This window comes from Psammomys obesus, unplaced genomic scaffold (genome assembly GCF_907164565.1).
Source record: "Psammomys obesus unplaced genomic scaffold, mPsaObe1.curated_primary_1811, whole genome shotgun sequence".
Classification (NCBI taxonomy): domain Eukaryota; kingdom Metazoa; phylum Chordata; class Mammalia; order Rodentia; family Muridae; genus Psammomys; species Psammomys obesus.
Window position 1 is genome coordinate 4,010,611 of NW_026596225.1, and position 12,908 is coordinate 4,023,518.

Sequence of the window (12,908 nt, forward strand, 5' to 3'; positions counted from 1 at the left end):
TGGTCTGGTTTCCCAACTGAAATCTCAATGGCCTTTCTTGCTTAATGCCTTTTAAAGGCTTCTCCTCAGGATGAGTCATACAACCTTCCTCCTCCCCGCCCCCCCCCCCTCGCCCCACCGCTTCCCAGGCAGAGACTAAGCCCCAGCTGTCCATTTGGGCAGCTCAAGTGCTGACCCTCACTTTGCTTCAGCCAGTCTGGGGGACCCCTGCAGCTTTCCTGTTCTTCCACTTTGGCTGAATTACCCGTCTTTCCTTCTCATCCAGTTCATGCTGGTGGACTTTGAGCCTGCAGACCAGGACTCTGAAACAGCGGCTCCCGGGCTCCAGCGTGGCTGGTTGTCTATCTAGTTCCCTGGTGGGTATGACACACATGGCTATCAAGGAGATAGCAGCTCCATCAAGAACTGACCAGCATTAGCTACTGATTCACCTTTCCACGCCTTCTGCATGGCTTTGACCTTCTCTCTTGGCATATTAAATGCTGTTTGAGAAGAGGAGTTTCTGTAAGCTTCGAGTTACCAGCTTTTTCTCTGGTGTTTATGAAAGCTCATCAAGGTGTATCTCCATGGTTTCTTCCGGAGGTACCAAAGTTCAGGATTCTATGACCTCCAGCCTCCTCTCTCCCAGCCCAGGGTCCCTTCCCAGGCTGATGCTCAGTTACCCAAGTGTGCCCTCCACTCCAGCCATCTTCCTTCCTTCTCTGCAGCCTTCCTCTGGGATCTGCATTTCTCTTGTCCTGGTCCCTTGCCTGCACCTCAACCACTTAGTGTGGGTCTCTCTCGATGGATGGACACTTCTACCCTGAAGATGTCTAGTGTGATGAATCTCTGCCTTTAAAAAGTTTGAAAACCTCCACCACAAGTATACTTGCCAAGCACCTGCTACACACTTGAAGCACCAGGTAAGCAGGAAATGGTGTGCTTTCACAAGTTAGCAACAAACAGAGACATCAGATCATGGAGCGGATTGGATGGCAGCTCTCCAGGCATTTTTACCCAGAATCTCAGCATGTCACCTTAAAGTAATTTCCTCCTCCATGGTTTTCATGTTAAGAAAAAGTATAGCTACTGGGAAACTTCCTTAATTTTTTTTGTTTTGTTTTTACTCATTGTGTGTGTGTGTGTGCATATGAGAGAGAAAGAGAGAGACAGAGAGACAGAGAGGCAGCATTTTGATAGCTTTATTGGAACGTGGTAACACAGAGTATGGATTTGTAGCTCCACCTCAGCTGTTCCTCCCCCAGGCCTTACACACTCCTGTTTGTGCTGCCATAAAAAGCTCCAGAAAGTCACATTTGCAGGAATCCTCTGAAGCAGCAGGCTGTCCCTGGGCACTGTGGTCTTGAGCCCTGATTGGCTGCCTCTCTGATCAGGCAGGTCCATTTGCACCAAAGATCTTGTGCCATTAGTTAGTTGGCTGTGACTTAGGAGACTCACCTGCCATAGGCCCCTGAGAAGACATCTAAATGGTTTTCTCGGGCTTTCAGAGGGAATTTGACAGAGACCCAATGGTCGTCTTTGGGGTCATCATACCAAATGATGCCTTGAAGTTTACTGGCAGGCTAGCTCTTAAAATATTAGTGTGTGGACCATTCTTTGCACATTCGCTTGACAATTTTTCAGTAAGCTTCTACTATGTATAAACAATTTTCCAGGGGTCAAACAGGCAAAGGTCAACAGAAGGAACTCATGTATAGGAAAGGCAGATGCTGTCCAAGAATCCACAGCCAACTGCTACATTACAACCACTCCAGCAGCTTCTACAGAAAGTCCCATGGTGTGTGGCAAGGGCCTGGTGTAGGATGAGTTAGAAGAGACAAGGAAGAAATTCTCAAGGAGATGGTGTTTTAGCTGAGACCTCATGGTCTCAACTTGTCCAGAAGACAAAAGAGCATTTTAGGTCATGGAAAGAACACTCTGAATGCCTTGGTTGCTAGAAATAGTAGATCTAAATAAAAACAACAAGACAAACAGGAGCGGAAGGAAGAGAAGGCTGGGGCATAGGGAGAAGCTGAGGGGTCATGGAAGCCGACAAGGCCAGGTCAGCAGGACAGCCTGAAGAGTGGTCTGTCCTGTATGTGACATGGTAGGGCATGCATTTCCACAGCCCACCAAAGCTGTCCCATGGGTAGCTGACTGGAGAAAGTGAAGCGGGGTGGGGGCAGGGTAGTGCGGGAAAGCCATCTGAGTAGTTCTTCCAGTGTCTTAATGGAGACTACAGCAGCAGGTTCAGCTGAAAGGGAAAGGTGAAGGTTACCAGTTGGATGGTGGATATGCCTGGGGGCTAAGACTCTAGCGTTCCACCATGAAAAAGCAAGGTACAAGGAGGGGTTGAGACTGACCTTGGCTTTTGAAGCCCAGAATGTGTCCTTTGCTTGAGAAGGGGGTCTTTAGGGAAGCAGGTGAGAGTGTAGTTGTGGCCATGTTAAAGACAAAACATCCAGGTGGAGGTGAACCATGGCCTGATGCCTTGCCTACAGCTGTAAATCAGTAAATAATCTTATGTCTTGTGAATAAGATCACAAATGTAGATGAGGTCCCAAAGGGAGATCCAGAATGAGAAGTCTCAGCACTGAGCCCCAGGGAATGGTCACATCTAATGGCTATGTGGAGGACAAGTCACAAAGAGGGCTCAAAATGGGGCATGGTTGGGGGCAGAAGAGGGCTGAGGTTAAGGAAGGGCAACACCATTGAGAAGACCTGGGGGAGAGAAGCGTAGACACTCTCATCTCTCTGGAGCTGTCACTAACTCCATCTCCTTGAGTCTCTTCCGCAGCTCTCTAACTACAGAAAGGGAGCTTACCCATGTATACAGAGGAGTAAAGAGCTGCCCAGAGGGGTGAGGCAATGTGCCCCGGTCATGTCACCAGATGAGAGGATCACTGGGTCCACCCACACATTTGCAACCTTTGCATTTTCCCAGCATTCACTTGTCCTTGCCTGGGGCTCAATAAACACATGTTGCCCCACAAGTCCACTGCACACCTCTTCTTGTTGATAGCAAGCACCATCAATGGCTGTATCTCAGTGTGGAGGGCTAAGATTTGCTAGAGGAGGATTAGTTGAGTTGAGGAAATATCTTGACTTCTCTTCTGAGTGGTAGTGTACTGTAGCATGGACATAAGCCTGGGTTTTCATCCATCCATCATCAATCCATGACCCATCCATAACCCACCATCCATCCATCCATCCATCCATCCATCCATCCATCCATCCATCCATCCATCTTCTCACACATCCACCCACTCACCAAGTACTTTCTCAGTACCTCTATCCCAGGCATGTTTTCTAGCTGAGTGGCCTGAGGCACATCCTTGACTCTCAGTTTCCATCTCTGAAAAGTCTGGATAGTGATGTCTATCCTAAGCATATGTGTATAAATTGTGACCCCATGTTGGCAAAGTACCTGGCACCTCATTTGGTGTTCATGGAGGGCAGTTGCTCTGTTCTTCCTTATTTCCCATCCCCTTCTCTTCTGCTCATACTGAGATCCCACAAGGGAACGAGGCCAGTGCTTTATAGTAACTGCCTTTGCCCCGCTTGGCAGATGTGCATGTTTTCTACAGAAGCACATACGTGCACACCTGTGTATCCATTTCTGTCTCACTGCCTCTGCTCATGACTCCTGGGGCCAGCACCAACATCAGCTTTGAACCCAAGGGAGTCAGCCTAAGTGAGCCTAAGCACCTGTCTGGAGTCTGCTCATAGGGAAGCTGGTCTGGGTGTTGTGTGAGCTCTCAGGCTAAGGCTGAAGTTTGTCCTCAGTGGTTCATGGGGCTTGGTCTACAGAAAGGAGATCCAAGTGGTAAGGCCAGTATCTTGGTATCCTGGGCAGTATCTAGACAGCCTCACAGGGCAACACCCCCATTCCTTCTTGTGATGATGTCCTTTCTGTCTCCTCAGACAGTGGCTCCCCTGATTGCTCCTCTGAGGGGCTTTCTGGGTGTTGCTTGAGGAAGTGAAGACCCCACAGACTCTTGCAGCAGCTTAGGAGGTTATTGGAGCAAGTGGTGCAGGGCAGCGTTGTTTTCCTGTAGAGACACAAGCACAGGTCAGAGCTGGGGTGGTGTCATGGCTAATCTTGGTTGCCAACTTGACATACATGGAAAGCGGGACCCTCAGCTGGGAAATTGCCTCGGTCAGATTGGCCTCTCTGTGGGGAGTTTTCTTGCTAATTGGTGTAAGAGGACACACCCACTGTGGGTGTTACCATTTCTAGGCAGGAGGGCCTAGGCTTTGTGAGGGCCTGAGCAAGCTAGAGTGAGCAAGCCAATAAGCAGCTGTCCTGTTTCTGCTCAAGCTTCTGTCTTGAGTTTCTGCTTTGGCTCTCTGCCACAAGAGACTGTAACATAGAAGCTAAAACGAACCCTATTTTTCCCAAGTCACTTTTGGTTGTGGAGGTTTTTGTTGCTGTTGCTTGTTTATTGTTTGTTTTCTCACAGCAACAGAAAGCAGGCTGGAACAGGTGGTCACTGAGTCAAGTCCATGAGGCCAGGGATGAGCCTTTCTGCTCTGCTCCACTAAGCCGAGACTGCCAAAAGGTGCTCCGAGATGAACTGCAGGATTCTGCTCCCTGCCTAGAACAGTGAAGGGCAGCAGCAAGGAGGAGCAAGGATGCTCCAAGGAGGAGCATCCAGGAGCCTTGCCTCCAAATCCCAGCTCTGGTTCTGCTTAAGCTGTGTTGGTATGGTCAGTTTGGGTCCTCTGAATCTCACAGCTATATACTCCAGCTCTGGTAAGAACCCAGGGTTATAAAATACACCTGAATGAACGCCTCATACAGCAGGGCTTCCAGATAGTGTGTGTTAGGCTTGTGTCATTTTTAAATCCAGCACTGCAAGAATTTAAAAATGACAAGGATAACAAGTGCTGGAGAGGGAACCCAGAGCCCTCATGCATGTCTTACATGAGCTGGGGAAGCTTAGGTAAACACCAAAGTTTTGCGCCATCCAGTGGGGCAACCAGGCTCACTGCTCCTTCTTCCATGCCGGGGAGAGGGGAGAACACTGGACTTCGCCGCACACTTCTGATTGTCACACAGCAGCCGTGGCTGTGGATGCCTGATTTTGAACAAAGACTCAGCTGACTCCCAGCCCCCTCTGTGTGGCACACACGCTGGCGGTGCCGCTGCTGGGAACTCCAAGGTGCCCCCAGCCTTCTCTCCTAACACAGTGGACCTTCCTTCTGGAGTTCAAGGTCACGCCTGTGGCTCTTTAGAGGCTCCTGCTCCCACGTGAGCAGTGTGCATATTTGGCCAAGCTAGCAGGGAGGAGTCTGTCCTTGGCGAACGTTCCCTTGGTTCTGGCAAAGCATCTCTTGCTGAAGCTGCTGCAGAGAAGCCACTTCAAGCTGAGGCTAAGGAGCTTTTCCCTCTAAGAACCTAGTACTTCATTACCTGAGGTAACATAGCCTGGGAAACATTACGTGTTCATAGTAAACTGTCAGAACATAGAAGCAACAAAAAGACACAAACAGCTCAAACAACCCCCCTATTCCAACCAGTCTCCCCCGTGCACAGTCATTAGATATTTTTGAATGAAATACAGTAATCATCCAGACATTCTTCTTAAAGTACGTATAGATGATTTAAAGAAATATTTAAGTTAGGAGATCGAACTTCACTAGTAGCTGATGGTCTTTAGCAAATGTTTCTATTTTTTTCTGCCTACATTTTTTTTTTTTTTTAATGAACGTTTTATGACTGTTCTTCTCAGAGGCTGACTTTTTATTCTTGCCACATTTCCCTGAGACAGGTCTCTCACAGAACTTGAAGTAGAGCCTTTTAGGTAGGCTCTCTGGCTGGCAAGCTCTGGAGCTCCACTTGTCTCCACCCCTCAATGCTTGGGCTCTAAGCACATGTGATCATGCCTGGCTTTTCAAGGTGGGCTCTGGGGATTTGAACTCAGGTCCTCATGCTTGTGCACCAAGCGTTCTTACCCACTGAGCCAGCCCTCAGTCTTGTTTCTTTAATGTTAATAGTTTATGTATTTTTCCCTTCGGGACTTGTTTATGGAGTCCTCTTACAGGCCAAGCCATCAAACTATCTCGTTCTTCTTCTTCTACGGGCTTATATGTTGTCCGATCTTATTTCCCCATTTTCCTTCCTTAACCCTCCACTTCCCGTTTTTAACCTGCAAACGATTGTCCTACCTGTCTGTGGTGCTGACTGACTTCCCCCGGTTTGGCCCTCACTTCGATTCCGGTGGACATGGACTTGACTCCAGACATTATAACCGTTCTTACTTTCAGCAAGATCCATGAAGACGTCCTCCTTCTTTCTGTCATTTACTTGCTCATTTTGACAAATTCTGCCGGAATTTTCCAAAGAACTGCCTTTGGGTTTGTTGCCCTTCTTTTGCTCGGCCTTTGCCTTTTCACCCGCTGATGTCCACTCTGCTGTTGTTTTCTCTCCTGTGCACAAGTGCAGAGTGTTGGTCTCTGCAACTTTTTAAATTGGACTTTCAGTTCTTAAATTTCAAACTAATTTTTTTTTTATGTTCTAAGCATTTACATCTGCATTTCCCTTTGAGGAACATTGTATGTTTTGTGGCCATGTTCTCAAATGTATCTCCTAACAGCTTAAAGATTTTTTTTCCCACCATCTACTACAAATGTGTTTGCAAGTTCGTGAAGGTTTCTTTTGTTATTTAACTTTGTTGTAGTTAGAGGACTCTATGAGCAGAGTTTTCATACAAACTCAACACTGTTTGTTTGAGACAGAATCTTGATATGTAGCCCTGGCTAGCCTGGAGTTTGCTAGGTAGCCCTGGCTGGCCTAGAACTCACAGAGATCTGTCTACCTCTGCCTGCGGGACTAAAACCATGTGCAACCACTCACAGCTCTAGTCAACTCTTAGTTCCTCATGGTTTGAGAGAATGTGTCCTGCCTTTCTTGGGAAGAATCACTTATCAGTTTATTACACTTTGAACCATTGAAAGTGTTACCCTTATCTGATTTTCAAATATTGGTAATATATTATACATTTGATATTATAATGAGTTGTTATTTGTATTTCTGTCAACTTTACATGTTTTTTTTTTTAAGCTAGGTCATTCAGCACATATACATTAAAATTATCTTTCTGAGAGATTAACTCTATCAAAATACAATGGTCATATTTATCCTTAATAAGACCATTCACTCAGAGTTTATTTTATATGATATTAGAGCCAGCTAGATTCCCTTTCCTCAGTATTAGTATATGGCATCTACTACATATGTTCTTCCTTTACTGTCAATATGTTTGTTCATATATATTAAATTTGTTTATATTAAATCTGTTTATAATAAACAAACATATTGACAGTATGTTTTAAAAACTCAAATCTGACCATCTTTCCTCCCTCCTTTCTTCTCTTTTCTCCATTTAAAAACTTCCTTATTATTGTTGGTGTTACTGGACGTGTGCTTGATGTGTGGGGTGTGCAGATACCACGGCATGCTGGGAGCGATCAGAGGACAGCCTCACGCAGGTGCATGCTGGGAGCGATCAGAGGACAGCCTCATGCAGGTGCATGCTGGGAGCGGTCAGAGGACAGCCTTGTGAGCCAGTTCTCTCCTGCCACCTTTGCATGGCTTCTGGGCATTGCACAGCTCAGTCAAGCCATCTCACATGCACTTCTTTTGAGACAGTGTCTCACCCTGTAGCCCGGGCGGGCTTTGAACCCACGCTCCTCTGTCTTAAGTCCCCAAGGCTGGGACTCTAGGTGTGTGCTGCCATGCCGAATAGGTCCATTTATTCCATTGGCCAGTCAGAGTATTGACATTTTCATCTTGCTTTATGTTTCACATTTGTTCTACCCAGGTGTCCCCATATTCCCTTGCTTTCTTCTCAGTTGCCCTTTTCTCCAGCCCCTTGCCCCTGAATCGTAAGGATTTCTACCTCTCGTTGTAAGTGAGGCTAGTCAAAGCATTTTGACACGCATAGGTAACTGTTAGGAGTCTGGTGGCCCAGGCCATCATCTCTACCAACTGCGATGGGATTCCCACAATGCGCAGACCCCTCCTCTGTTTGTAGACGCTAGAAGGCTTTGCATCCCTCACCCCCTTTCACAGCCTTGTAACCCATTTCTGCCTGGAGCCCCTTGGAGCGCGAGGATGTTAACTGGGCTCTAACAGGGAGGGGCGTGTGACCCTGTGACACAGCCACGGACACCTTCCTCCTAGAAACAGCACTTGAACCTTCCCGTGCGGGAGAGGGGAAGCCAACCTTCTGCATTTCGCTTTGGCTTCCTCACTGGGTTCATGACAATTGGTTTCAAGGTAGAACCAAGACCTAACTCAGCCAAAGCATCTTCATCCCGGAGCTTTTTGCTGGAGCAGTAGGGCCAGAGCCGCTTTTCTACTGGGTCTGAAAAGACAGTAGGACAGATGCTCCGGCCGCTGCAGGTCATGTGGGGAAAAAGGTGAGAATGGAGCCTGCTGGCAGCGAGAAGCTGAGGGCTGACAGAGCTAATTCCTGCTGCCCTTCAGCCTTGGTTTTAGTCACCCTCAAACTACACTTGACCTCACAGCTCTGTGAGTCAGTTACTGCCACCATCCATCTTTCTTTGATGTATTTCTGCTACTGGTACTTAGCAGCAGCCAGAGGAAGAATATTCACAAATGCATGCTAATTGAATCCTTTGCTCTGAAGGCGTTAGGATACTTTCAGCCACCAGGGGTCAGTGCCCAGCACCGATGTTCCCTCATGAGATGCCTCCCTCATATTCTCTCCAGACCCCAGGCTCTCCTCTGTGATAATAGTAATAACATCCCAGGACATGAGCACCTGGGGCCTCTTCCATTGCTCCCTTCTGCCTGCAGGACAGATGGCCAGACAGAACCACAGGCTGTTCTTCTTGTGTCTGTAACCCTGGATATGTTGTTCCGGACAATCGACAGCCCTTTATTCCTTCTCCTTCATTTCTTCGTGGTCTAGGGGCTGGAACCAGGGCTCCACACATGCTAGGTTAGAGCTCCACCACAGAGCAGGTTCCAGCCCTTCATGTTTTCCCTTGATAACAATTTTTACGGTTTCAAGGCTGCTCAGTTATTACCGCCTTGGCTGTCTGTCTCTGAGCTCTCTCAGAATCACTGCCTCCTTAATGTTTCTTGGCTTGTTTTCCCTGAGCTGGCTGCTAGAGTGCATCCCTGTAACCCAGACTGAACTAAGAGTATTCCAATGGAAGAGCAGCAGAAAGACTGAGGGAGTCCAAGGGGTCACCGTGAGAAGGCTTACGGAGTAAACTAACCTGGGCCATGGGGGCCCACAGAGACTGAAACACCAACCAAAGAGCGTGCGTGGGCTCATCTCCTGCATGTCCATACTAGTCTCTTTGTTCTGAGACCCTAATTTGCTCACCAGTGTCTCTGTGGCTTCAGCCTTGAAGTTAGGACAGTGGTTTTCCTCCACATGGCTTCCTCAGAGACTCTTCCTCCTTTCCCTATTCCTGCTGCCAACTTTATAGGCCAGAGATCTTTCTTCCTCTTTGGTCTTTATCCTCTGCTCTGGTCAGCTGGTCACATGACACTTCGAGGACCCTACTGCTGATATGGCTTTGAGGAAGTGATACCTTCCTAGCATTTGGGAGACCCACAGAGCCTGTCCTGAAGACAAGGAAAGCAGAACAAAAGGCTTAAAACATCCCTTCCCTCTGGCCCGGAACTTCTAGAAACTTGGTTTCTAGGAAAAGTCTGAAAGAAATCTGGGTGTTCTCTGTTCAAGGACATTCATCATGGAGTTGCTTACAACAGCAGACGGATAGGAGGCAACACACCAGTCAAGGCCTGGTTCCTGACAGTGCCCAGAAAAGCCTAGCAGCTGGCAAGCTAGATCCAGGCCAGACCTTCCATTGTGCTGGCCCAGAAATGCCAAAGAATGGGTCTAGAGGGGCTCAGACAGCCTGAGGAACTTACCCCGGAGGCTGGAGGTGGGCGAGTCCTGCAGTGACCGCCTTCAGCGTCCAAAGCCACCGGGTCTCACACGGAAGTGACAGACGTGTCTGACCCTGGGAACTTAAGGTTTTCCTTCATCTGTGAAATCGTGGTCTGTCTGCTCCCTGTGCGGAACGAGAGGAAGACTCTTAGCCCAGGGAACTGCCAGGCACCGGGCGTGCGCTGATGGTCCTTTCCCTGCACCAGAGTGGGGGTGCTGACACAGTTGCCCCACTTCTCAGACAGAGGCAGTTTTAGAGAGAGGCAGTAATGCTCAGGTCAGCTGGCTGCCCCTTGGGAGGGTGCTGTCTCGGATGGCCAACTTCAGAGGGACTGGGAGTGAGCTCACAAAAGCGAAACTGGATGAATCAAAGACTTGATGAATCAGAGCAAGCATCATCACCTCCGGGGGCGGGGAGAGAAGGGGGAAGGAAGAAAGAGAAAGAGGGGAGGTCAAGACTTCTTAGAGGCCAGCCTGCACAGGGAAAGATGAAGAGGGCAGAGCACAAACTCTCATCGTGTGTGCACCTTTGTGTGGATAGGAGTTGTAGCAGTAAGAAAGAGGATTCCCTGTGACTTTCAGTTGTGGATTCTATTTGAACAAAAATTAATACTCCCGCCAAGAGGGGAAAGGGGGACTCAGGAGGTCATAAGGCTTACAAGGAACTCACTTCATTCCTGAGCTTATACAAAAGGAAACAATCGCTTTGGAGAAGGAAACCCTTGGGCAATACAGCTTCTTGCAAGTTGTGTAGGGAGCTGCAGTGGTTAGCGTCACCCGAGAGATGTCACTCAAGCTGGGGTAGGGTTTTCAGGAATGCTCATGCTCATGTGACTCCAGTAAACCCATCAGCTTACCTGGCTGGACCTGGCTGGATCTGGCTGGATCTGGCTGGATCTGGCTGGACCTGCCTGGAGCTGGATGGACCTGGCTGGACTTGGCTGAGGCTGGGTGGACCTGTCTCTTGGCTTGCTTTTGCCCTTTCTGTCTGGGATGAATTGAGAGCAATAGAGCTGGGACTTCCCTGTTACCTATCTTGGATGCTGGTCAATGAGTAGAGACAGCATGTGGTAGTCCTCCAACACAAGGCAGAGTCTCACGTGGGCTGTGATGCAGTTTGCTCTGTGCCCTGCAGCTTTAGCATGGGTCACATACATGACAAGAAGTCCCACTGACCATGTGGCAATACCTGCCCTTCTTCAGCACTTGGTACAAGCCCCAGCCACTTCTTATGTCTGGTCCTCCCAGTCAGCGGAGTCTCCGATGTAGACGCCCTGCTATGCCATCCCATCCTGACCCCCAACACTCTGCTGTAAATAGCTCTGTGTTACAGAAATACCAGTATCACCCCAAAGCAAAGACCCCTGGGGCTCACTGCTGGGGCACGACCAGAGGTCTCAGGGTCCTGGCCAGCTGACACTGTTACAGAAAAGGCGGAGGCGCCAGGAAGCCAGGCTGCCTGTCCCTGAGGCTGGGGAGCTTGTGCGTAGCCAGTGCCCTCACCCGGCCCTGCTCAGGCACTTGTAGCTAATCACGACAGGAACAGATTCTGTTGCGTTCGTCTCTACACGTTAAGTGATTCATTTCTATGAAGACCACGTTCCTCATTGCCACTGCCAGAGATTCTTGACACAACACAGTTGGGGTTGTGGGCATAATTTCACTTCCTTGCTAAGCATTTATATGTGGTTATTGTTGGAAGGGTCCCCTGTGATTCATCCAAGTTCCCAGCTTTCAGATGAGGGACAGGAGGCTCAGGCTCAGGAGCCAACTCAGCAGTGCCCTGAGAAAGCCACCGAAGCCCCAGGCCTTTCAACATCTCCTACGCCAAGAGGCCCCTGGAAAATAAACTCCTCCACCTTCCAGGCATGTGCACAGCTGTGCCAGGCACTGTGCGTGAACTGGCGCTAAATTTCATCCTGAGGCTTTTAGGGAGGTGGTTTTAATCCTCTTTTTTTTTTTTTTTTTTTTTTTCAGATAGGCAAATTGGAGCTCAGAGAGGGCAAGCATACGCCTGAAGTCACAGAGCATGTAGCTGGGAATTGGTATTCCTGTCTTGCGCTTACTTACACCAGCCTTGGAACATTATAGTCCACGGGTCCAGTCTTACCTACTGCCTGTTCAAATAAAAAGGCTATAAAACTGTAAAGTAGCCCTCCATGACCCATGACAATGTTATGCAACTGACATTTTAGCATTTATGAAAAATACTTGAGTGGGACACAGTCACCTTCGTGCATTGTTCTTTGTTCACCGTTGCCTTTGAGCTATGGCGGCAGACAGCATGGCCATGTGTTATTTAGCAACTGGTACATCGCTAGGAGATAGGCCATTGTGCAGACATCACAGTGCGTATTTGCACGCTTGGAGCTGCCTGGGCCTTGCATACCCCTCAGCTGTATGGCATAGCCTGTCATTGGATGACACCATGCTGAACCACGCAGGCAATTCCAACACAGTGTTAAGTGTCTGCACCTCAGCACAGACACAGTACCGCAAAGGCACGGGCAATACGAGCTTTTCCTTCTCTGTTTTTTAAGTTTAGGTGTGGACCCTAGCTGACACTCTGAAGGAAAAAAAAAATTCCCATCTGTTTCCTGCTGGGATATCTCCTGTGGGGCCCGGAAGGTAGGCAACCTTTCCCCAGGAGGGCACACTGGCTGACCTCTGCTCAAGGTGTCAGGTCTTGGGGGGGGAAAGGCTCTCCCCCTCTGCCAAGCTGCACACCGTCCTGGAAGCTGTGTCCCACAGGGAAAGGGCCTTTTGGGTATTTTTCCTTGTTTACTCAACTGGGTAAAGTCTTTTTTTAAAAGGTGAAAAGGTAGCAGTGCAGTGGCATTTCCTCTTCTCCCAGGCTCTGAGAAGGCAGTGCCTGCTGACCTGCCCTAGAGAGAAATCAGGGAAGTGCAGTCTGGGAAGAAGGTGAACTGGGAGTTCAGTGTCCATCTGGCGCCGCTGTCCCCAGGTGCACTGTCTCCGGCGAGTGACTCT

General features: G+C 48.8%; 1 protein-coding gene across 3 annotated transcripts in view; it reads right to left on the reverse strand.

Moving 5' to 3' along the window:
* Positions 1-1,170: 1,170 nt before the first annotated feature.
* Hrh2 (histamine receptor H2) overlaps positions 1,171-12,908 on the reverse strand; it is a 41,645-nt gene continuing 29,907 nt past the window's right edge. For 2 of the 3 annotated variants that reach the window (XM_055595745.1, XM_055595746.1), the window contains exon 3: positions 1,171-4,031. In XM_055595745.1, the coding sequence (XP_055451720.1) occupies positions 3,839-4,031 (193 nt within the window). In that variant the 3' untranslated portion in view covers positions 1,171-3,838. Of the gene's footprint in view, positions 4,032-9,898; positions 10,042-12,908 lie in introns of all 3 variants that reach the window. The other variant, XR_008718855.1, reaches the window with a different exon arrangement.